This window comes from Apodemus sylvaticus, chromosome 17 (assembly GCF_947179515.1).
Source record: "Apodemus sylvaticus chromosome 17, mApoSyl1.1, whole genome shotgun sequence".
In the NCBI taxonomy this organism is placed as follows: Eukaryota; Metazoa; Chordata; class Mammalia; order Rodentia; family Muridae; genus Apodemus; species Apodemus sylvaticus.
This window is the reverse complement of record NC_067488.1, coordinates 3682842-3709803: the sequence shown is the minus strand read 5'-3', so window position 1 is coordinate 3709803 and position 26962 is coordinate 3682842. Positions and strand designations below refer to the sequence as shown.

The 26962-nt window shown below is 41.3% G+C and overlaps 1 protein-coding gene across 5 annotated transcripts in view; it reads right to left on the bottom strand.

The window, feature by feature from the left end:
- The window catches only part of Vps13b (vacuolar protein sorting 13 homolog B), a 564131-nt gene that overhangs the window by 142423 nt on the left and 394746 nt on the right, over nt 1-26962 (bottom strand). For 4 of the 5 annotated variants that reach the window (XM_052160919.1, XM_052160921.1, XM_052160920.1 and 1 more), the window contains 2 exons: nt 20433-20840; nt 471-673 (listed from right to left, as the gene is read on the bottom strand). In XM_052160919.1, coding sequence (XP_052016879.1) covers nt 471-673; nt 20433-20840 — 611 coding nt within the window. Of the gene's footprint in view, nt 1-470; nt 674-20432; nt 20841-24916; nt 24976-26962 lie in introns of those variants that run through there. The other variant, XM_052160923.1, reaches the window with a different exon arrangement.

Genomic DNA, 26962 nt, shown 5'->3' with positions numbered 1-26962 from the left:
TTCCAGCCAGTATTTCCAACGTCAGTTATACAACCAAGGGTAACAAAAATGGATATCCATGGTAAACCTTATCTGTAGATGTTCACAGAAACATTATTTGGGGATAGTTTAAAGTGGAAAGACTCCAAAACCCCTTCAACTGATGAATGAATGCTAAGAAAATGTTCTAAAATTGACCACGGTGATAATGATCACAAACCCTAAATATACAAACAACAATTATAACTAAACCCAACCCATTGAACTATACTGTCAAAACAGGCAAATTGAATGGTATAGGACTCATTCTTCAATAGCCCTGTTAAAGTTCAATAGGCACCATCAGGTAAATACTTGGTCACACAAAAATTTAAATTTTAGTGAAGCACTTAAAAACACAACACAACACAACACAACACAACACAACACAACACAACACAACACAGGGTAGTTAAAAACGTATGGAAAAAACACAGCTTATCCCTACAGACCTGTAGCAGACCACCTCTTAAATCCATGGCTATTTTGGGTATGGACTGTTGTGGCCCTGGATTGCCACTGTGTTTACACCATTTAGCTTCCAGAGTGACAGTAGCAGAAAATGGTCCCATAAGAATCCGACTTCTTTCTTTGAGGCTTGTTTTAAGTAGAACATCACTTATGCTGAGGGAAAATGATGATCCAAGGTTTGTGCCTGAAGGAGAGACATGGAAAGGGTGCACAGTGTGATTATTCTCTCTCTCTCTCTCTCTCTCTCTCTCTCTCTCTCTCTCTCTCTCTCTCCCTCCCTCCCTCCCTCCCTCTCTCTCTCTCTCTCTCTCTCTCTCTCTCTCTCTCTCTCTCTCTCTCTCTCTCACACACACACACACACACATTAGGAAAAGGACTAGGCATATTTTTAAACAGTGCTAATTCTTCCTTGCCAGGTCTTTCCCCGTTGGCTTCCCAGCAGCCTCATACCATCATTATAGAATTCTAGTTATGAAGCAGGTAGAGATTTACATTCCTAAGAAAGTGATATTTGTCAAAACATTATGGCTTTTTCCATGTGTGAGTAGTTTAGGTTTTATGAGCAAAGATGGTTTCATTAAATTGTGCAAGTTTTTCAAACAAGTACATTGAGAATAAGAACAGCTGGTTCATTTGTCTGTTACTAACATGATGTGAGTGGGCAATTTTCTGTGATTCTTACAGCAACAGAGTACAGTATATTACTTTGCTAGATATTCGAGTTTTGGGCTGGCCCATGTTAAAATTCAAAACAATCAAAATATATAACATATGCTTTCTAAAAACTTTAGCTTAATCCAAACTTCACACATCATAACAACTTGAGGTTCACAACGTCTTAAAAACAGATAGTGGCAGGTTAGATTTATGAGAAAAACTGTATGCTATAGTTCAAAGTAAATACACCCAGAAAAGGAATACACTTTAAAATGGAAGTTTCCTTTTGAACTTGAAGTAGGAGTGTGGATCAAAACCTTTCCATAAAGTCTATGGCAGACTTCAAGACACTCAGAGCACAGTGCAAGTGGCCAGTTCATTTTCCTCCAAGAAACTCATATTCTAAACTGTAATTATGAAAACTGATTTTCACTAGGCCAGATTCATAATGCACAGGGCTTATTTTCCTAATGCTACTTGATTTTATTTATGCTACTTATTTTCCTAATGCTACTGAAAAACGACGAAAGATTAAAAAACACCTTAGGCCCAGTATGTATGCCTTTTCAAAGTACAGTACCCATACTGACTTTACAGTTCTGTGGAGAATTGAAAATTTCATGTTTTATGTACGTTCTGTGGAAATAATATACACATCTTTAAATCCTCCATAGAAGTCATAACGTCCACAAATGTTTAGGCTATAGCTTGTTAAAAAGTTACCATGTTGAGAAATCAATTTCTTAAATCTTTTTATCAAACATGTACTGCTAAAACTTAATTTTTTACAATTACCTTCAAGTTTTTTGTTTTGTTTTCTGTTTTTTTCTATCAATTGCTTATTTTAAGTTCTTTATTTTGACTTTATAAAGAGTCTGTTTTAATGTAGCATAGCTAAAGTACATCATATACATGTATGAGATGGCATGACGGATCCTATCATGATCCTAACTAGTTTTAAATCCATTGCTCACTCTGCACCTCTTGTTAGCTGTCTCTCTCCGTCTCATAGGCATTTTGCCCCTCTCTGAATCCAGGGTGGAGCTCAACCTTCTCTTCTGCTCTCCAATGCTCTCGAGGCAGTTGACATTTGTTTTGTGTTTCTTTGTTTTTTTTTTTGTTTTTTTTTTTTTTTGGCCATGTTTGCCATTGTTCAGCAGATTCACAATGATATCCTAAGTTGTACATGGTAATAAAGTTTTTTCCTAACTCCTCCATCTGTAGCCTCTATTCTAAGTTAAGAACTATAATCTTTTAAAAATGGTATGTGGTATCTTATCCTCTAATACTAATATCACACCTTAATTTCCTAAAGATGGGACTAAGATTGAGCAACTATGTGGCTTCCTGACCAAATCAAATGAGCATACAGATTTTAATAAAGTTTTATTAGAACTGCCCTTATTCTTTCCTACATATAATGCCTCTGTACACATCAACAAAGCTTATCAGCCTCAAAGACTATGGTGCCTGAGTTTAACTATTTAGTCTCTGTTCCTTTCCAAAATTACGTTAGCTCCTTTCACCACACACCCATGCCTCTTATGTGCTCTCTGTGCTAGTCTGCTGCTCTGTGATCACGTTTTCTTCTGAGCACTTTTCAGTTCATTCTAACACAGATTTTCTACTTTATCTTATTTCTATATTTTGACCTATTTATGTTATTAGTTAAGAGACCTCAGGCCATTTGCACCAGGGAGCCGGGCGGCTCCACAGCCTTCTGTGCACAGACCCTGCCAGAAGAGAGTTGGTCTCCCAGGAGTTTGGACACAGGCTTACAGGCCCACAGGAGGGACAAGCCCCAGCCAGAGACAGCAAGACCAACAGCACCAAAGATAACCGGACGGCAAAAGGCAAGCACAAGAACCCTACCAACAGAAACCAAGGCTACTTGGCAACATCAGAACCCACTTCTCCCACCACAGCAAGTCCCGGATACCCCAACACACTGGAAAAGCAAGAGTTGGATTTAAAATCATATCTCATGATGCTGAACTTCAAGAAGGACTTAAATAACTCCCTTAAAGATATACAGGAGAACATGGGTCAACAGGTAGAAGCCCTTAAAGAGGAAACACAAAAATCCCTTAAATAATTACAGGAAAACACAAACAATCAAGTAAAGGAACTAAACAAAACTATCCAGGATCTAAAAATGGAAGTAGAAACAATAAAGAAATAGCAAAGTGAGACATCGCTGGAGATAGAAAGCCTTGGCAAGAATTCAGAAGTCATAAATGTAAGCATCAACAACAGAAGGCACAGGCAAGTGCAAACTGTAAATAATCAGGAAAATAAAAGCAGAGGAGAGCAAGGATTTAGGGGGAAGAATTAAGAGACCAGAAAGAAGACAGATGAATAGCAACATTCTTAATTATAATAAAAGGACATAAAGTGTTTTTTTAATGCCAAGAATAATTGAGTTTGTAAGCTATAACAAGGAAGTGTTTGTGTTCTTCAGAAGTTCATGTGCCTGGCATGATATAATATTGTTGGTCAGCTCTAACTTCCTAGTACTTATGGAGAACTCAGAGCCTTAGCCTTACTAACACTGACCATTGGCTTATTCAAGCACTGAAATGACACTGAGAATTAATGACCATGGTCTCAAATCCTCCACCATCTGAAAACCCACAAGCTAGTACCAGATCGTCTGCCCTTGAACACCTTCTTTGTTCCTGAATTCGCCTTTGCCAAGCAAGTGGGGAAGCCATTTCTTCTCACCATCCACAAGCCTAGCTCCTAGTTACTGCTTGGTAAGTTGCTTCTTTCCTTTCTCATCTTCTCTCTATCCACCCCCACTGTGACCTAGGCCTAGGTCCAGACCCATATTTCGAAGCCCATTAATCAGTTCTCCCACCAGCTCTACTCTGCCTAATTCAGCTTATGTAGCTCCTACCCTGGACAATCTGAGGAAAGCCACATTATCACAACAGATGCAGGACCATGTGCCAGGTCAAAGAGCAAAACCAACATGAATGGACAACGTAGCATGTCTCACCTCAAACCCACTAATCCTACAGCAGCGGTTTGTCAGGAGAAGTACTTAGATGAACACCTGGACACAGAATTTACAACAACAATGATAAATTTTATCAAAGAATTCATGTAAGTTAAAAAAAATGAAGAAGCACTTTACTGAATGTCAAGATAACAGTAAACACTTGAGTGACATCCAAGAAAATACAAATATGCAGATGGGTAAAAGGATAAAGAAATTACTAGGATCATGTTACTAGAGCTTAGAAAGAGACATGCCACAATGCACCAGGAAAACGCTGGCCAATGGACACCAATGTCCACATAGTCCTTTTCATCACCTAAAATGTTAGGTCTGCTCCACTTCTGAGACTTAGAGGATTAATCCAATTCATCCGTATGAGTCTTCCCTGCCTGCCATCAATCCACCACAACCATGCTGCCCAGTAAGGGACCTGGTTATCTGTGACAGCACAGACAGGTTCACCCACAAACTTCTGCCAGTGAATTTATAACAGTATATCTGTCACGGTTTTAAAAGCTACCATGTGGTAACAGGAAATTACATTAGTTCAAACACTTTTAATCTCAGGGTAAGTGACCTGTAATAGCATGGTAATTCCTTAGTAAGGAAGAGTGACTAGTTCCATCAAGGATCATTAAGAGAAAGAGACCAGGGCAGGGCTATCCATGCTCCCTTTCCCTTCTTCTGACCTAAGGAAGCAGTCTGTGTAGCAGCCGCCTTCATTATGGCTTTAGTCATTAGAAAACACACTGACTAGCTTTCTTGGGAAAGAATGAGGCACGTGCCATGGACCTACCACTCAAGAGCAGGTAAATCAAGGCATGTGCTGTTCTGCTTGGTGGACTTCCGCATTGTCGGACACCATGCTCACAAGGGAAATTACACATTTTGTTCCCTAAAATTTCAAATGTTAGAAGAAACTATCTTTTAAAATTAAAAATATTTTCAACTGAAAGACATGAAATTATCACAACCTTCAAAATAATGAATATTATTAACATTGCTTCTTAGTGCTGAAACTAAAGGCATAAACCACCTCACCCTACTGATGAAGTAATTTTTAAAACTTCAAGTTCTGAAATTTAGACTTTCAGCAAAGTTATGTCCTCCACCCAATGTCTCCAAACCCAGGGTATAATCTGAATGAGCACACTGACAGTGGTGTGGTCACAGACATTCTGTGAATCTCATTGGTTTGTCTAATAAGTCTTTTCCTGCTCCAAGATCCAATGCTGCCTTCGGTAACCATGTGACTAGGTCATGGTGACCAACTGTGTAACTTCTGTCTCCTCTCCCTTCAAGAAATTCTTTTCTGTTCAAGTTTACAATTGATGTACCTCTTTTACAAATCTGTGTTTATAGTTTTAATTTGTTTTAGAAAACTGTCACAGTTATGGTTTTACTGCTGTGGACAGACACCCTGACCAAGGCAACTCTTATAAGGACAACATTTAATTGGGGCTGGCTTACGGGTTCAGAAGCTCAGTCCATTATCATCAAGGTGGGAGCATGGTAGTGTCCAGGCAGGCATGGTGCAAGCAGAGCTGAGAGTTCTACATCTTCATCTGAAGGCTGTGAGGAAAATACTGACTTCCAGGGGGCTAGGACAAGGGTATTAAAACCCAAACCCACACTGGCACACCTACTTCAACAAGGCTATACTTCTGAAGAGTGCTACTCCCTTGGCCAAGCATATACAAACAATCATATTCCACTCTCTGGCCCCCACAAGCTTCTTCAAACACATGAATCTATGGGAGTGATACCTAGCCATCGAATAATACAAAATACATTTAGTCCAACTTCTAAAGTCCTCATAGTCTATAGCAGTCTCAACAATGTTAAAAGTACAAAGTTCAAGGTTTCTTAGGATATTCATCCAATCAATTAATTGTAGTCTCCAAAGCAAGACAGAAAACCAGCTGGGCAAACTCCAAACTCTGCACCTCCATGTCCCATGTCTAATGTCAAAGTGGTCTTCAGATCTCCAACTCCTTTTTCATCTTTGTTGACTACGACAAACTTCTTTCTCCTGGGCTGGCTCTACTCCCTGTAGGCAGCTTCCTCAGCAGTTATTCCATGGCTCTGGCACCTCTAACATCTTGGGGGTTCCAAGGCAACTTTTTCAACTTCACAGCTTCTTGTTCCAGTGTCTGAGATCCACACATGATCTTTTGGGCTCCTCCAGAGGACTGGCATCATTCTCCAGCTCTGCCCTCTGTAGAACTCAAAGCTCAGGTTGATCCACTCCACTGCTCCTGCTGCTGCTCTTGTTGGTCATCTCATGGCACTGGCATTTCTAATGCACTGGGGTCTTCCACTACAACTGGGCCTCACCAATTGCCTCTCATAGGCTCTCTTTACGATGCCAAGCCTCAGCTTCTTCACATGATCCCTTCAGTTCTGGGGAATCAACTGCAACTGAGGTTGCACCTTCCATGGCCTCTCATAGTGCCAAGCGTCAGTGGCTCTTCATGACCCTTTCAAGCTTCAAAACTGGTACCACCTGGATAACTCTTACACATTACAAAGTACAGCAACAGCACGAGGTACAACCTTGGCTATCTCTGGAACACAGCTTCTTTGTGCTCTCAGAAAATACTTCCCAGAAGATTTCACAAAAAACATTCCATTGAACTGGAAGCTCAGACTTCCTCCTGGTTATCTTGGGCTTCTAACGCCCTTAAACCAACAGGTTAAGAAAGGAATAATAGTGTTAGGAGGGGTGATAGATCCAGATAACCATGGGGAAATTGGATTGCCTCTCTACAATGGAGGTAAGGATTATGTCTGGAGTGCAGGAGATCCCTTTGGGCATTTCTTAGTACACTGTGTCCTGTGATTAAAGCCAATGGACAAGAGCCTAATCCAAGTAGAATGACAAAAGAGGGCACAGACCCATCAGGAATGAAGGTATGGGTCACTCCTCTAAGAAAAGAGCCAAGACCTGCTGAGGTACTTCCAGAGGGTGGAGAAAATACAGAATGGATAGTAGAGGAAGTTAGTTATAAATACCATCTAAAGCCACATAACCAGTTGCAGAAACAAGTATTATAAGGTAATATGAATGTTTTGTTTTATAGGTATAAGAACACATTTGTATAGGTATTTGTGCTTTCTTCCAATTTCCTTAACACCAATCAGTATTTAAGCTAAGTTACTAAAAGAATGTTCCCAAGGGACATTGACCCTAAACTTACAAATGTGTTTGTGATTGTATGAGGAAGATCATGTTAGGTGTATTATGACCTGTTTATTGTTCCATTTGGACATGAGACATGATTTGTGTCAAGTTGACAAGGAGTAAATTGTGATGGCTATTCCTGATTGTCAGTTTGACTATATCTGGAATGAACTATGATCCAGAACTGGAGGGCTCACTTGTGATCCAGATCTTGAGGCTGTAAGACACAAGTTTCTGAGCTGGATTTGGGCATGGAGATCTTGAGGCATAGTGGCCATGAAAAGCTTAGGCCCAGGCAAGGTAGTACATGCCTTTAAATCTAGGAGACTGAGGTAAGCAGATCTCTGAGTTCAAGGTCAGCCTGGGACAAAGCAAGTCCCAGATCCTGGCGTGGTGGCACACAACTTTAATCTGGGCCACAACTTCTGCTGGAGGCCTACATAGGGACATTTGAAGAAGGAAGATTCACTCTTCAAGTGCTTGCACTTACTTGCCAGCACATCTGTTGGAACCTACTTCTACAGAAGACAAGCTAAAATAAGTAGCCTGTGGAGCAATTACTAGATTCTTGGACATCCCATTCATAGCTGTCTATTGTTGGGTTAGTTGGACTGCAAACTGCAGTCATCACAATAAATTCCCTTAATATACAAAAACATTCCATAAGTTCTGTGACTCTAGAGAACCCTGATTTAAAAAAACAAAACAAAAAAACAATGGCAGATATTTAGAGTTAATGAGGTATAACAGCACTGAGGAATAGAAATACCTGAAGTGGGAAATGGCCATCTTGCTTTGTTTGCAGATTGAGATACTTTTCAGTGAGTATAAAAACTCCACTCAAGGAACAAACAGTCTGATGACCTTTAAACTACTGCTTTAGAGGACCAATAAATGCAAACCATTTGTTTTGAAAAACATTTAACCATGGCCAGCCTGTTGGCATCAGGGTGACTAGCTATGTAAGAGTCCTCCTCTCCACATGCCGTCTGCACAGAGTACAACCTAATCCGAGCTCCTGAGTCCTGAGCCCTCAGTGTCTGCACCGAGTACAACCTAATCCGAGCTTCTGAGTCCTGAGTCCTCAGTGTCTGCACCGAGTACAACCTAATCCGAGCTCCTGAGTCCTGAGTCCTCAGGGCCTCTGCCAGTATGAGCAGAGCAGAGCAGAGCACAGCAGAGCAGAGTCAGGTTTTGTTTGTTTGTTTTTAATCCAGCTGGAAGTAATCTTGGGCTACTAAAAGTCAGCAAGCATATGTTACAAACATCCAGAAGCAAATTAGCATAACAAGGAAAGATCAGAATGCCTCAAAACACAAGAAAAAAATCTTTTAAATATAATCTACAAAAATATGACTAGGCACCCTAAAACCAAAATCTTTCCATTTCATGTTCCTTCAAATTATTTTGAAGCACATAAAATACACTTGGTTATAAAAACCAAAAACGAAACCACCTTGTTTTCCATCCTCAAACAGAATGTGTAAATTGATTGGATCCTATTTATACTCAAGTTTGCAATAAGCTTATGTAAACATTTATGCCTATTAATATTGTAAGTAAAAACACTCAGTAAAGTAATGCATTGAAACAAGGGACATATCCATTGTTCAGTGAACAAAGGGTAACAGTGTCCAGAACAAAAGAGCAGGAAGTGAGACCTAGTTTGGTGGCCCTTCTCCAAGATACCTTTTAATTTCTTGTAGGGAGAACTTCAGTCCCCAAGACCTCTTCTCTAGTCCTATTTAGAGAGTAAGACTGTATCCTGGGTTTAATCCAAGCCTGGTCTTCTGAATACAAGAAACTAGGAATGTAAGATTGAAGTTTTTCTTTTGCCTTTTCTATAAAAAAGGAAAATTTTGAGACAGCCAAACATTTGCTATCCCCACTCCCGCCCCAGAGGATGACAGTGGAAGAGACACAATGCACACCTGCTGTGACCATGATAAGCAGCATGCACTAGCTTGGATGGTTGGTCCCGAGATGGGAGAGAGAACTAAGCCAAGCAGTGCACCGAAGAGGAGGTGGAACTGGAGAAGCTACAGTTGTGAGCAAGAGTTGCATATGAGGAGGGGTCCTGGTGATGTCTGGGCCTGTGCTGCAGCCAAGGGCCATGTCTGCATCTGGGGCCTCCTGCAGCTAGGGTCTTTGCTGATGGCCATGGCCTGTGTTGTCACTGAAGGCCGTGGAGATGTCAATGGTCTGGGCTGCAGTCCACGTTGATGTCTGAGCACTGTGCTAAGCTGGCCTGCAGTGAGAGAGCCCCTCACCTGGGCAGCATGGAAGACGTGGCTCTGGTGACATTGGTCCAGGATAGTTAGCCCTGATGGAGTGAGTGCGGGAGAGCTGTCCCTGCCCCTCCTTGAGCAACACAGTAGTAGGTTCCCTGGGGGCAGGGATGAGCGGGCACCTCCATCACCCCACCACCTGCAGCAGGTGGGTGAGCTGGCTCTGCTGTGGCTTGGGTGCCAGAGAATTTGATCAGCCCTTCATTACCTGCTGCAGATGGGAGAGCTTGCTACAGTCCCACCTGAACAGTGTGGTGGAGCTGGCCCCACCCCTCGACTAGGCAGAGCTGGAGAGCTGGTCCTGGTGGCACGAGTCCAAGAAAGCTGGTGGGCTGACCAACTCAGCTACCACCAGGCCCAGATCCAGGGCTGTGAGCTGGCCCACTCCAACATCTAACCCATCCATGAACTGCAGGAGCACATGAAGGATCAGGTCCTCCAGAACCAAAGCTGCAGCATCTCCATGACATGGAGTTATCAGGAGTGTGTGTGGATCAAGTATTGATACTACAGCAGAAGCCTTGAACCAGGCCAATGACTCACTGCAATGACCATTTGCAATTAAAGCTGTTTGGGCAAAAGGATATATACTGTGTGACACACTGTAGCTTCCTTGGTGAGGTGTTTGTGTGGGGTATTGTTTTGTTTTCTTTTGAGAGGAAGGCTGCAAAGACACAGGGTGGATATGGAGGGATAGGAAGATGATGAGGACTGGAACATGATGTGACATACACAAAGAATCAATAAAAGTTAAAAGATAAAAGGAGAATTTCTCATGAAAGAAGAAATATCTTTGTAACTTGGCTGTTCATACTCTGTCCTTGTCTAGGAAAGTTAAATTTGTGAAATGTTTTAAAACTCTTGGATTTGGAAAATTAAAATGCAAACACCATGAAGTGATGGAAGATCACTATCCTCCTCCAGTCAGCCACCAACCTTGCTGTCTTACACTGTATGAGTGTATTAGGAAATTAAGATTTGACTGGATCATACAGGCACATTTTAAGAAAGCAGATTGGCACATCTGACCATGAGAGACCAAATCTTTTAAGTTCAGATTCTTTTTTAGAGAACCTGACCTAAGTTTGAATTCAGAAAAATTAACAGGCTAGTACCTAGCAATAGTTACCTGCTAGTACCTAGTTGCCCCCCAATAAAACCTGAGCCTAGCTTCAGTCTCTAGGCTAATCCCCAACATGACCAGTGTTTCCAAGTTACACCCTCAAGAAGACCACTGTCTCCAGGTTATTCTCCCAACAAACCTACACCCCAGGTTACAAGCCCATCCCTGCCTAACTACCAATGCAGAGGGGAGCAGAAATTAAGTTTATGATGTGACTCCCAGCAGCAGCCAATTATGTTAAAGGCCACAGGAGCTTTCCAGTCAGAGGCTTGCACACTCACCCACGACTTGCTGCTTATTGTAAAGTCTTGCCCTGATAGACATTCGGGCTCCCCCAACCACCAAAACCATCCTGCACAGTGGTGGTGTGCTGGGCCCCCAAATCAGCTTGACTAGAACAAAGACCCTGATATGAGTTGCATCAGATTGGCTCCTGTCTTTTCTCTTGGGGGGGGGGGAATCATAACATTTCCCTGGTACTACAACTGGATACTGGTACTACAATTAGATAATAAATGATAGCCTTCTTTGAGAGGAAAGATGCTAAATGATACTTGTAGAGTTTCTTAGATGGACACAGTAGCTAATTTCTATGAAGAAAGTTCTGCTGGGTCTGTGTTTTGGGAGGCCAAGGTCTCACTATGTAGCCCACACTGGCTGTGAACTACAGATGCTCCTCTACCCCCCAGGTGCTGGGTTCACAGGTATAGTGCTATCATGCCTGCTGAAGTGATTTCTGTAGCTAGTCATATGAGTGAAGATTGCAAATAAACTTAATGTTGAAAGCAAAATGACGGTGATGGCTTAGAAACTGGTCTTGGTCTACATAATAAATGAATACATCAGAAAAACCAGAGGCTATGAAAGTCCATTTTACCTCAAAATGTCCTTGTGTAAAAGTTTTACCTTTTCAGGCTTAATCCTATGAAGCAGTTAAGACTAGCCCACTGGGTTTAATTCCGGGACTCATTGACATTTAGTGGCACATAGTACTCACAGGCCATGAGATCATTTTACTGTTTCAAATAAGCTACAATTCAGGGATGTGAGACCAGGGCTGTGGAGACCTGCTAAACTTTTTATTTGTAGTTACTATTCTATCAAGTTGGTATGGCTGCTATCTAGTAAATATTAAATGTAATATGTTTGGGCCATAAGATTTATGGGAGGAAGGGGCAAAGGGGTTCTTGATTAAAAAGAAGTATGTCTTTAAAAATAAATTTTAGCTCAAACATTAAATGATTGATGGCTTCAGCATTTAAGTGGCATAGTTTAGTTGACAGAGGGAGAGAGGATTTAAGAGGCTGATAAGTAGCAGGCAGTAGACTCTGTCAATCTGCTTCAAGTACTCTGTCCTTAGGTCACTATTTCATTCTGTAAATAAATGCTTTCTGTCCCAGCTCTCTTGCACAGCCTCAGCATGTTACACTAACCTAGCCAACAGGTCTAGAACCTGCCAGGGTATAAAAGAGTGTCTCATATGTTTTCAGTCATTAATTTCTGCCAGGCTTGTTTTGCCAGTAATCTCTCTACCACACATCCTGCTCACTTATGTGGATAAGAGGGCAATTTGCTGTGGCCACAGGCAGAACTCAATACTTTCAGAAAAACAACTGCACGGAGGGTGGTAGATGTATTTGTAGCTTTCTAGTTTCCCATAGTCTCAGAGCTGGAACTTTTTTTTTTTTTTTTTTGGTTTTTTGAGACAGGGTTTCTCTGTGTAGCCCTGGCTGTCCTGGAACTCACTCTGTAGACCAGGCTGGCTTCAAACTCAGAAATCCGCCTGCCTCTGCCTCCCAAGCGCTGTTGCGCCACCAACACCCGGCCAGAGCTGGAACTTTTTTTTTTTAATTAATTCTTTTTCTGTATTCTTTGTTTATATTCTGAATGCTTTCCCCTTTCCTGGTTCCCCCCTCCCCATCGGTCTCATAAGCTCTCTTCCCTCCGCCCATTTCCCAATCACCCCCCTCCCATTTCTCTGTCCTGGTACTTCCCTACAATGCCGGATCAAGTCTTTTCAGAACCAGGGCCCTCTCTTTCCCTCTTCTTGGGTATCATCTGATATGCTAATTGTGTCTTGAGAATTCCAGAGCTGGAACTCTTAATGCACACCCATTTCACAGAGCATTAGACTACCAGATCTTACCATTAGGATGGAAAGGAAGGCTGCTAGGAAAAGGTCTCTAGTACTTAATTATTAGGGCTGGAACCTTTCTTCCACAGTAACCTTCTGTTCAACAAATTTCATGTCACCTGACAGCAATTTTGTTGTCTTAAAGGTCCCATTTCTTCTCTTCAAATACACTGTTTTGATATGATTATGTGTGAAGTCTGTATCAGTTGTTTTAATCCAGATGCAACCAAATTTAGAGAAATTGAAACAGAAAGCAACTGTTTCACCATACACAGGACAGGCAAGCGCCACTATTATGAATTATGGTAGAAAGATATCACCCGAAGCTAAAAGCATTCTAGCAAAGAAATAAGTTCAGAATCTGGTAATTCTGGTAACAAGAAATAAGCTAATATTGGTAGAGATAAGGTTTGAAGGAAGATTTTCACAGGACGGAAGATTTTCACAGGACATTATAATGAAGGTGTCCCAGTAAGTCCCAGATCCAGGCGTGGTGGCACACAGCTTTAATCTGGGCCATGCCTTCTGCTGGAGATCTATGTAGGATGTTGGAAGAAGGAAGATTCTTCTTTGCCTGCTTGCCTGGTGAGACTGAGCAACTGCTAGATCCTTGGACTTCCATCCATGGCTGCTGCTGACCATTGTTGGGTAGTTGGACTAAAGACTGTAAATCATCAACAAATTCCTTTACTATATAGAGACTACCCATAAGTTCTGTGACTCTAGATAACCCTGACTCATACAGACGGTAAGTTTCTTATCAAAAAGAAATAGTCTGATGAAGATTCTCCAGAGACCCATATTTATACAATTAATATATTTTTGATAAAACAAAAAAAATCTTTTCATTATTGTATATGGATACATGTGTGCTGTGTGAAATACAAGAGCTGTGTAACACAAGGTAAATAGAAAGCAATGATATTACACAGGCCACATCCTTGAACTCATCATTAATAAATGTCTTTCCTACATTCAGCTACTCAGGCTGCTGGAAGCCTGTTTTCTTCAAGCACTTCAAACACTGAAATCCAGGAACATTTATTATTTTAATCCATTACAGGCAGTGCTTGATTGAACTTTATTGGCTGTGGTGGTGGTAGTGGTTCTAAGTGGGGGTACAGCAATGTTCTTTTACACTTGGTTTCAAAAGGGCTTAATTATATTTTATAGTTTGGAGCAGGAATTTTGTTTGTTTTTTGTCTAACACGGTTCAAATGGAGTTCAGGTCAGTGATGAATCAGAAGAAAAAGCCAGAGATGGTTATCTTCCTGATCTGAGCTCATCCCCCTCTAGAAGGCTGGGCAGGTACATCATGTTCACTACTGCACAGGAGATTGCCCTGACAGCCCTCACTAGAAAGTTTTCATTTTGCAAGAATCCTTGAACACATTGGAGATTCAATACAGTGGTTACCCTTCTATTTCTCTGAAATTATTATACTCTGAATTTTAAATGATTCCTGATGGCCAGATTAGGAAACTACATCAGCACTAAAACACAAATTGTACACGACAAATGATAAGCATCTTATAGCCATAGCTTTTTATCACAGAACAAATATATATCACAAAATCAAAGATGTGGATCTGTATAAACATGTTCAAATAGCAAAAAAATATTCAATTAATTTTTAAAAATACCAAACATTCACATTTATTCACCTCACCTTCCCCCTCCTCTCTCTCTCTCTCTCTCTCTCTCTCTCTCTCTCTCTCTCTCTCTCTCGTGTGTGTGTGTGTGTGTGTGTGTGTGTGTGTGTAGAAAGGACTTTTTCTGGTCTCGTGAGATGGCACAGAGTAATGGTACTGGCTGTGCATGCTGATGATTTGATTCTGATCCCCAGAACCCCTGCAAAGAGGAGGGGACATTAGAAGTAAGTCCACAGCATTGTCTTCCGGCCTACATATGAGCTGTGGCATATGCAGCATCCCCCAGACACACACAACTACATAAAACATAAAATTGACCTTTCTTGAGGATTGATACTGTTCATTATTGTCTAATACTTTATCTACTCACACATTATGATGATCACAACCAAGAAATTTAAATGTTGGGTCTCATATAGTTAGGTTTTATTTTTCATCATATTAGAGAAATAATATAAAGTATTATGGGGGAAATTATAATATTTTTAGTAGTTTTTATTTCATTTTAAAATTTAGGACCTCCCACTTTTTGGGGAATGCCTCGATAGTTTACCAGAATGCACAGAAAACTATCCTCACATATCAAAATAAGTAGTCATGAGTAGCTTCAGAGTGAAAACAGAGGCAATACTAGCTGATGAGAAGCGACTTTGACCCTTATTATAGAGTACTAGGAGGGAATCTGCCTGGGATTAACTCGATGCTCAGTCCAGGGATGAGGAGAGGCGCTATCATGTTTCATGGACTCCAGGCCATCTGCTCTGCCCGCCTACACTTTACTTCTGCACAATCATAAACGTACCTCTACCTCAGGGACTATAGAAAGCATTAGAGTTCTTCTGCTTTTCATTATCACAAGATTCAGTAACTCAATTCATTGTCAAGATAATCCCCTTTACTCTTTCTTTTGCGCTTGCCAGGTACCCCAAAATGACAAGTAAAATCCCAGATGTTACAGACCAGTGAACAGTCTACTCTTTTTTGAGTTTTAGCTACTTGTGACAGAGTGTCAAAAATGACAGGGCCTTGATGCCCACACCCAGGATTCATTAAGGGCTGTTGGTGGTTTGTATAACTGTCAACTAGCTCTATTTATGCTTCCATCCTCAGTGGATCTTTAAAAGTTAAATTTGGCCTGTCTTTAACTGTCAAGAAATTCATTTCTCATTGTTCATACCCTGGAAAGAGATGCATTTCTTTCTGAAAACAGCAAGGGTCTTTGGGGTGCTGTAAACAGCTCACTGCTGCAACACCGAATTTAATGCTTTATTTCCCAGCAGGCTAACATGCATCTCTGAAGCCTCCAAAGAAGACAAACTTCCCTCAGGGTATCTCAGCACAACAGGAAGTGCGGGAGCTCCACTTTGCACCAATAACCTGGTTTTACTTGTAGAGCATGAAAGGAGTGTTAGCTTCTAGTATAATAAATGTTTTGCTGGTCCTGAATGTGGTGAACAGAAGGGAGGCATTCTAATTTCATGGGAAAGAATGGCTACACTTCCTTTCGCTCTCTTACTTTGTTTATATACAACATTAAGTACAGAGAGGGCAGGGAAAGTGACTAGAGCCACTGTTCCTTTGACAATGAGCTGAACTCACTGCCTGGGAGAAAAGTCCTCACAGTCTCTTGGTCAGAGCCTTGTCAATTGTTTCCCAATTCTAACAGCTTCATCCAGGTTCTTTTCCTTTGTGTTATCAAGGTGTTCTACTTGTGTTCCTCTTTTCTTAGTCTATTTAAGGTTTGCCAAATTAGTTGGCTCTGAGAAAGAGCAAGGCAACCTCAAGTGCAATGATGTCACAGCTCTCAACTGTGTACTCTTGTTGGCCGAAATCGAAGGCGTGCCATCCTAATGGAGCCATAAATTACTCTGACAGGGGAGCTAAACTGTAAGCTCAGTCCCCACCCTCCTGAGGAAATAGACTGGCTGCCAGTTCAGAATTAATAACTACATACTTCGCATGTCTCCAAAATGACATGCTTCAAACAGCATGAGGGAACCGCACTGTGTGCCCATGTTAGGGGAAGTTGCAACTGTTTAAAGAACATACTCTACTATTAGTCAGATTTAAAAGATACCAAAGAAATAGACTTTAAAATATTTCAGAATATAAGATACAATTTCTACCTCAGATTCTTGTTACTGGTAGAGCACCCGTAAGATTTCCTGTGATATTACAAGAATCATATCTATAACCAGACAGCAAGGGCAATCATCCTAAGACACATGGTTGGACATAATATTCTAGCAGAGAGGAGTTAGCAGTCATAGAAGTCACGGCTGCACACGCATCTGCAGAGTGGAGTAAGAGACGCAAGTCCCTTGAAACACTCCTAGTTTAAGAGTATTTTATTTTATTCTGCAAAAGGAAGATGGGAGTTCTTTTAATGAGCTCAGTTAATAATTTCTACTGTATCATTTTTAAGATGAGTAAGTGAATATGAAAGCTCTCTAGGCTGTACAAACATATCAACGTTTGGGGAAAACATTAGCTTTCTTGTTTCCTGCTTTTATTATTCCCTTTCCCCACAATCTTTCCGTAGGTCTCTAACAGCTTAGATGATAAAAAAATAATCACTAGGCAAATTCATTTTTTTTTTTTTGGTCCTCTTGACAAGGGAGGGAACATGCCTACAGCACAGTCCCAATGGTGTTTCTCTAAGAATTACTTAGCACACAGGATTCCTCTAGAATTACAAATCTATTTCAGCTCTTAAATTAAAATGCATCTGGAAAGGACCGCTTTTCCCTGTTTATGTATAAAGTGTTAAAAAAATATTTCTCTAAAAATAGCCTGCGTAAGTTAGGGATTAGCAGAGCTCTGTTGCTGGGCCGTTCCTTTGTAGTTTTTTCCATGGTGTTCTTGCACAGTGTTTTTGACTGTGTTTATTAAAGTCAGCACATCAAAAAGGATCAAAGAGAAAGTGAGGGAGAACCAAAGAAACCCCAAGTGTGTTGTCTCATTGGGGAGCTATGCAGATTCGGATAAACAAGTGCGAATTGTTGAGGGTTTAATGAAAAAATTTTGACAATTATTTTATCTTGCGTCCTTCTATAGGACGCCATGTGCACAGCAGATGCTCTGCTGTGTGTAGAACGTTCCTCTCGGTTTAATAGCCCGTCTGAGATGACTACTTTGTCACTGTGCTCAATTTGGTTCAGCAAATAATTTGAGAAGTGCAGCTGCTGCAGATGCTCACAATGGTGACAGAAACTGTAAAATCAAAGACTTGGGGAAGTATTTCTGCATTAGAGCCAACCTATAAAAATCTGACAGTCATTCCTTTTAGCTCAGAGATATGCCATAAAAACTGGGTTGAATACAGAACATGACCACTCGAAAACTACAAAAAGAAATATGGCTGTTAGGAGTGTGTGTGTGTGCGCGCGCGCACGCGTGTGTGTGTGTGTGCGCGTGCGTGCATGTGTGTGTGTGTATGTGTGTGTGCGTGCATGTAACTTTTTATTTTTGTCACTTATCAAGACAATACCAAACTGTCAGGTGTGGTGGCATACCTTTAATCCTAGTACCAAGGAGGCAGAAGCTGGCAGATATCTAAATCTGGGGCAAGCCTGGACTAGGTACTGAGTTTCAGAATAACCAGAGCTACATAGAGATAACCTATCTCAAAACAAGCCAAAACCAAACCAAACCAAACCAAACCAAACCAAACCAAATCAAACAAACTGAAAGTATGCATATTTGTATGTATTTCAAATTAATTGAAAAAACATGCAATTTGAAGATATTCAAGTATATTATAAAATTAATATTAATGATAAATGACTGTTTTCTTTTAAATACAGTCACAACTATTTTTTATTTAAGTATGTCCTGACCCTGGTATGAAGGTCAAGTTTAGAGTTAGCCTGGGATCCTGAAAGATTCTATCTCCCCCAACTAAAAACAAAACCAAAAAGAGCTTGGTAGTAATCTCTCAATTACAGTCTCCCTCGATATCAGCCTTTAGCCTCAAGTAGAATCTGTCCCAAGCCCATCTCACTTACACACAACACATTTTGTTATAGTGTCATCATAATACATCTTTTTAAATTAAATGACTAACTTCAATTTTGATTTAATGTGATTCTAAAAAACTATTTTAAGATGCCTATTGGACACTGACAGCAGAATTACACCAAGTATACTTTAGTCAAGGCAGGTGTTTCTATTTTTGTGCTTAACAAGATAAAAGAACATAAGAATAAGAGGGTTATGTAGTTTTTCCTAATATAAAAGGGAAAATTACAAAAATCAGACCATTTGTTTAGCTAAATAAAATGTGTTCAATTGCATCATAAGGAAAATAATTGTGAAGGGTAATTATCTTTGAAAATGAAATTCAGAGGGAATGCCGCTGTGAACAGAGCAGGCCATGCACGCGTGTCTAAAGCCCTGGCTCTGTTTGAGGCATGACGTTACCCTGCCACCACCAAGGGACAGTATTTAGAAAGGTGTGAGGGTGGCCACGGAGGACCTGGCACTGTAGTGTCCGGTGTTTGAGAATGTTTCATGTCCTCCAGACCCTTCATTTTTCATTTCTAACTTTAAAAAAAAACAAAGGAAGAAAATAAGAAGAGCTTTTAGCTGACTTGATCACATACATTTCAGTGAGGAAGGAAGACATCATCTATGTTTTGGCCTAATATTATTATTACACAACTATTAAAGTTAAAACCAAATCAAAGAAAAAAATCTCTTGAACTACTGTGCTCCAACTAGCACTCTAGAACTAATCTCATGAGTCTCCAGCTGCCACTGAGTCACCTTTCAGTACACAACTTAGGGACTGACAGAGTCGGTCCACAGCCCTCCTCTGCACGCATGGGCCAAGGAAAAGGACACAGCTCTCCCAGGATTGGGGAATACATGCTTTCCTCTTGACACTTCTGCACTTGCCCCTTACTTCCCCAGTAGCAGTTTCTGTGACTGAAATGGTCATTTCCTGCCTGTGTCGACTTTTCTCCTCACACACTTTGTGCCAACCCTTTCCGATTCAGTGTGGAAAAGCACATAACTCAGTCATAGTAGCTAAGGAGAAAAATGGAGATGTCACAGCCAGTTAGCTAGCTCCATGTCCCTCTACAGTGTTCAGCAGCTAGGCCCTTTTGGTGGGCTGTGCACACGAGCATAGCCTTTCCCTGGCCAGGTGTGGCTGCCTGACCAAACACCTCAGTGATACCCTCCCAGACTTCAGCTTCAGCTGACACTTTGATGAGCATATCGGCCAGCATGGAGATTTTTCTTTTGAAAATAAACAGTTCCCAGTGAGGCAATGGACTGCATTAGAATCACCTGCAAGGCTGACCAAGCTCACACTCCTGGGCTCTGTGCCCAGAGTCTGACTCATAAGCTGGGTTGGGGTCGAGTACACACATTCCCAGAACGGTCTCAGGTGCTCTGATGTGTTTGTCCATGGACTGCATTGTGAAAACACTGCTCTAAGACTTCAGAAGCTCAATTAGCTGCTGTGCTGCCACAGCCACTCCGGCTAAAAGGAACTGAGGAAGAACAGTTCCAAAGAGAGCTGCGGGACCGTGCTGCAAGACACGGGTAGGAGCAGTTTAGAGCCTGGCTCATAGATCTGTTTAAACAGACAAACAACCTTAAATAAAATGACAACAGCCCCAAACCAAACCAAACCAAACCAAACCAGACCACACCAAACCAAACCAAACCAAACCAGACCACACCACACCACACCACACCAAACCAAACCAAACCAAACCAAAACACACCAAACCAAACCAGCATCTTTGGAATAAATTCACAAGTTAGAACTGTTGCCATCTCTAATGACTCTAAGTCTCTCTCTTTTCATCTCTCTTTTCTTGCATGCTAACAAAGGGTGTTTTCTCCTCCTCCCTCCATCCCACCCCCCACCCTCTTTCTGTAACTTACCAGGTACTTTTTGTGCAGCTTTGACACTAAGGCTTCCATTGAGGTTTGACAGTGATGCTAACACACATGGTTTATGAGGATGTGGGACAGTTTCCATGGAGACCACAATTTGGGTAGTATGGACAGAAACTTTTTGAAAGCAGGAGATGGCTCTCCACATGTTTTCTTGAAATGATGTCTTCTGTGCTTCATCGCAGTGAACTTTGGTCTTTGACAACTTTCCACGGTAACATCTGGAGACAGGAGGCTCATCCCTATTCAGTATAGAGTCTGACGGGGTGGAGGTCTCTTTGCTATGTGCAGAGCTGTGCGCCTTTTTTATCTTCTTTAAAAAATGATTTATCTGATCTAGTTTGGTAAAACTTAAGTTTGCTTTCAAAGGCTTTGATACGTCCAAGTTGATGTCAGCTACAAGAAAAAGGAAACAAGGGTGACTGTAGCCCCCAGCTAAACACGAATCAGTGCTGAGCACTGAGGGTCTCTTACATGTCCCTCTTTTCACAGCTGACTGAAGGAACATTACCACTGCGCTGCCTACCTACCTGTTCTGCTGGCCACTCAGCAAGGCCCACACCTGGACAGGTAGTTTCTACTGCTGTCCCCAAGCTCGACAGCAGGCTGGAGGAGGCTTCCCAGTGTGGCTCCTATCTAAAACTGCCATTCGATCTCCCAAGAAAACAGAACTACTCACAGGATCAGAATACTGTTAAGACAAAATGCCCATCCCAAACACCCCGGGTCTCCTCACCACAGTACCTTCCTGATTCCCCCTCCCCCCCCTTTTTTTTTTTGCCAAATTGATGCAGAAGTGCTCATTTCTCCTTAATGAGCTGTTATAACCAGAAGAGATCCTGTGACTGATGAACACTGAAATACATTATTAAAATAAATGTAATAGAAATTTCCTAGAATCCATACTTCATTCACATGTGTCCCGCCAGCTGCTGTAAAGCCAGCCCTTTATCACGTTTGTTTCCATCCTGCTCACCTGTATGACCTAGGAAGAACCTAGATCAAGTGTCCTGAGGGCACAACTGTGCACATCATCTTTTCCAGGTGTGCCAGCTCATCAGTCCAGGAATTATCTTTTAAACATCATATTGACCATTCTAAGTTCACATTCTAAGTTCAAAATATTACTATCACCACAGACAGCCACACTGCCAGCCACTCCCAGTATCACTGAGACACAAGACAAGGACACAGAGAGCTCTCAGCAGCCACTCCTTCCTTAACCTCTACCCTGCCTCAGACAGCAACCAAGCTCTCTCTTTGTATACTTGCTGATTAGGGACACTGCATACAAACAGAGCCATAAACCCTTTGATGCTGTGTTTTTTCCTTTGTGTATCAACATCCTCTTGAGGTACAACATCCTCTTGAGGTATTGTTAATTTTGACTGCCCTTGATTGGATTTCCCTAATGATTGATTTGTTGAATGCTTTCTCATGTATTTCTTGTCTATTTTGTATAAATGCTTAAAAAAATGAGTATTTACACTCTGCTCATTTTGTGTGTGTGTGTGTGTGTGTGTGTGTATGTGAGAGAGAGAGAGAGAGAGAGAGACAGACAGACAGACAGACCTATATGACTGTAGATAGGCAGGCATGCCATAGCTCATGTATGGAGATCAGAAAACAGCTCAGTGTTGGCCCGAATTTTCCACCTTGTTCTTACAAAGAGTCTCACTGCTGCTGCATACACCAAGCTAGCTGGCTCCCAAAGCTCACAGGGAGTTGACATGTTGGATACCATGTCCTAGTGCTGGAGAAGTATCAGAATTGCAGACTACTTGTGCTACTTTGTATGGCTTCATGTGAGCCCTGGGGATCTGAATGCAGGTCGTCATGTTTGTGTAATAAGTGGTTTACCCACTGAGCCATCTCCATGCTCCCAAACTCTGCTCATTTTTTAATTGCAATGCTGGAAAGAACCTAGGTATCCCTCAACAGAAGAGTGGATGCAAAAAATGTGGTATATCTACACAATGGAGTACTATTCAGTCATTAGAAACAATGAATTCATGAAATTCTTAGGCAAATGGATGGAGCTAGAAAACATCATACTGAGGTAACCCAGACTCAAAAGGTGACTCATGGTATGCACTCACTAATAAGTGGATATTAACCTAGAAAACTGGAATACCCCAAACATAATCCATACGTCAAATGAGGTACAAGAAGAAAGGAGGAGTGGCCCCTTGTTCTAGAAAGACTCAGTGAAGAAGTATAGGGCAAAACCAGAACGGGGAAGTGGGAAGGGGTGAGTGGGAGGACAGGGGGAGAAAAGGGGGCTTATGGGACTTTCGGGGAGTGGGGGGCTAGAAAAGGGGAAATCATTTGAAATGTAAATAAAAAATATATCAAATAAAAAAATCTCTATCACAAGATACATGATTTGCAAATATTTTATTCCACTCAGTTGGACGTCTTTTCACTTTATTTTGACTAGCTTTTAGCACAGTATTTTTAGCTTTTCAACACTGAATATTTTAATTTCTGTGAGGCCCAACAGATCCATTATTTTGCTTATACTGCTTAACCTAAAATCACAAAAGTTTATACATATGATTCTTTTAAGAGGTTTACAGTTTTCCTTCTTACAACTAGGTCTATGATCTTCTGTGAACTGATCTTTGTATCTTGTGTGAGACAGAGGTCTGCTTCATTCTGCATGTGGATACTTAGTTAATTAGCAACATATGCTGCTGAAAGATACTTTTGACTTGCAAAATTTGGAGTTCCACACAAAGTAGTAGGGGACATATTGTTGGGGGGAAAAGAGATGGTTTATTTACCTGCTCTGTCCTCACAGTCCTTTATATGCTCTTCCAGATTCTGTGGCCTCACAAGTAACACAGTAAGCACCATAAAACAACCTTAGCAAATAAAATTAAAGTTGATGAAGTTGTGTGCCGCCACCTCCAACCCCTTGCTGCTGCTTCATACCAAGAAGCCTGAAGCTAAAGTATGCTTTCTGTACCTGTAGTCACAAATCAGTCACTTATCCAGGAGGTTGCCCAATGAGGCCCTCTAAGCCAACTGGTGAACATAAGGGACCCATTTTTCTCTGATTGCAGATAGGTATGACACTCCTGGAAGGTAGACATGAAAGTTGGCCACCATTACCTGGAGACAGACCCCCATCCCTCAGCTATCACACAGATAAAAATTATTCCTAAGTCTAGCTACTTCGTCTAACTTGTCTTCTGAGACAGAACTCTGAAGTTATTTCTAGGCCACCGATTTATGGGTGCTGCTGCTATTTGCAGGGTCTCTCATTGCTGCTTCAAGTCCATTTCCTAGACACTGAGGAACACTTGCCTGCTATACTGAAACAGAATGAAAATATCCATTGCCTTTGATCTTGTTCATCTATTATAAAGCCTTTCTGAATGATTTCTCTGTTTAGGCATTTCTTTTAGTCCAGAGCCATGGCGTAATTCCCACAGTATTGGCTTTGAGTCTGATTGTGGTAGGCGCACCTGTGGGGAGCGTAGGAAGACCTGAGTGAGTGGAGAGCAGAGGACGTGTGCGTTACTGCTATGGGCATGGCCAGGTCGAGGATTCAAGGCTTCAGACCCACGAACATTAGGCAAAGGCATTTCCACACAAGGGCCAGGTCAAGGAGTGGTGTGGCAAAATTCTTCTCGTGACTTCAAGTATGAGTGTTTGTGAACAAACTGAAGTATGCAGCTTTGCCCTTCCACATATCTGCACCCTGTGATTTCTTGTCTACAGAGATGAGCTGACCATTCCTCTGCCCTCTCCTTAATAAACATGCCAAGGTTCTCGGTTGAAGTGATAGCAGAATCCCAGACACTCCCAGAGTAACCGCATGTGTCTGTACTTCCTTAATCCCTTCTCCTCTCCTAGTCAGGGTTTTAGGACACAAGCTGCACAGGTCATGACATTTACCTCTGGCTACAACTCTTTACTAATGCCTGTTCATTTATGATATAAAAAGCTAACTTCCTCATGATAGAAGAACAAACATCTTGCCTTTAAGCTGTAGCTTGCCTGTGTTCTCTTTCAGGTTCAGTTTACAGTGCTCACTCCTCCTAGTTGATACTGTTACAACACTAGGCATTTGCTCAATGTATATAATATATGTCCATCGTGTCTGTCTAATCACTCAGATTAGACAGACTCAGTGTGTCTGTCAAATAACACTTAGAATTTCCCTTAAGAAGTTCATTCACAAGGTGGAGCCTGTGCTCCTCCTCAGGGTCCTATAATGTCTGCAGACTGCCTTTGCATGAGTGGCCCTGGCACTCACGGCAGAGCTGGTTATGGCAGTGCTGTCTGTAGTCCCCACACAGGGAGGCTGGCTAGTATAGCTGAACTGGCAAGGCCCAGCTTCTGTGACAGACATTGTCATAGAAACAATGAGGGGAGTGATTGAGGAAGACACCCGTGACCTCCACATGCCTGCATGCATGACCAGCATTCACTCAAGCTGACATACACGCACAGAGACAGACCTGGAATGGTGGGTGTGTGCTTCAGTGATAACAGAATGCAGAGAGGGTACAAATGATTTCTAAAAAAGAAAAAAAAATGGAAGAAAGAGTTTTATCATCAAGCATTGTTGGATATGTATATAAAAAGAGAATTTTGACCTCAATCTCATTCAAAAACTAGCTTAAAATGTGTAATGGATTTAATAATGAGGCTTAATGTCAGAAAATCTCCCTGTGGATGGTACAAAAAAGTCATGATTCAGTTTTCAAAAAAAAATCATAATATAAATTAAAACTTATTAACTTTTAAATTTAATACATAAAATCCCAAAATAAAATTTGTTAAAATATTATGTGTAATGCATAAAAGGTAATGTAAGAGAATGGCTGTATAATATGTGGTGGTAAGAGGAGTATGTGACTCTGTGTAACAGGGTTATGTGATTATGTCTTAAACTTTATGGACTTGCAAGACAAAAGGCAATTTTGCTGCATATTAATGAAAACTAGTTCAATGACTAATGAGCATCGAAAGGGTATCAGGACTGATTTACTCCGTGTTTCATTATCTGAGCTTCGTGTGTGTGTGTGTGTGTGTGTGTGTATGTATGTATTTCACAAAGGCTAATAAAATGGGTTTAAATGAACTTATGGCTTTGGGAGGTAGGAGAAGTCGGTGTTAGACGCAAGGGTTAGCTTACTGCTCACTAATCTGACTCCCTCTATACAGCATCTCCCGATGGTCTCTGTGATTTTCAAGTCCAGCTTCTACTCCTCCCAAGATTTGTACAACAATCTAGTTCACCCATAAGTTATAAGTGGCCCCTTTTCAGAATCTGAGAATGATGGGATATCATTTCTAAACGCTGGCAGAATCATAGGGCCCACTATTAAATTTATTAAGATCAAAGGATATAACAGATGAAATGAAGAGCTTTAAACCTAAGTCAGAAGAGTACACATGGAGGGACCCATGGCTGCAGCTGCATATGCAGCAGAGGATGGCCTTGATGGACATCAAAGGGAGGAGGGGCCCTTGGTCCTGAAAAGGCTTGATGCCCCAGTATAGGGGAATGCTAGCACAGGGACGCGGGAGTGGGTGGTTTGGTGAGCAAGGGGAGGGGGAATGGGTTAGGGGATTTTTGGAGGGGGAGGAACCAGGAAAGGGGACAATATTTGAAATGTAAATAAAGAATATATCTAATAAAAAACAGTAACTGCAAAAAACAATCTCAGAGCAGGTCACTTTGGTAGGAGCTTAAATAAGCAGTCTTCCATACATTGTGGTCATATTACAAAATACATTTTAAATGTAGGCTCTTGTTAATCAGTAGAATTCAAGTTCTGGTTAATTCAGAAAATGAAATGTATACCAAAAATGTCATTTTAGCAATAATCAACTATATATGCATCTGAGTTGTATTATTGACTGAATATGACTCTTGAATGCTCAGAAATTAAAATTATTTCCTTAAGCAGATGAAAGGATGGACTACAGTATTTATTAAAAAATAATAGTACAAAAGTGAGAAGGCAAGAACAGCTTCCTTTCTTATGTCTTGTGATGCTCCAGGAGCTTAGCTCTGTACACAAGGTCAGCTGGGCCTTGCTGCAGGCAGAAGCAGGGATCTCGGAGCAGGGTCACACCTGCTTCCACACCCAGGGAATCTCCTAAGCCTCAGGGAAGTCAGAAGCACAGACTCCTCAGAACATGAAAACAATTTTACGCTTGCTTCTGATTCTTGGTTGTGCCTCCTGAGTGTGAAGTGTGGCTCATTTAATGCTGATTTCTGAGTGACTACAAGTGCTCGCTGTCCCGGAAGCACTGGTCTCCTTCCTGTGGAGTTATGTCTAAGGTGTTCTGTATGCGCCACATCTTCAGTCTCTGGATGATGACAAATTTGGTGTCACAAGTAAACCTTCTTAGTCACTGAATACAACTGATAAAATTTTTTAGGGAGCTTGAAATTCCAGAGATCTAGACATAGCATAAGATAATGGTGGTGTTTTTCCAAGAAGAAACAAGGAGGCATTTAAAACACTAAAATTATTCATGTTTGAAAATTT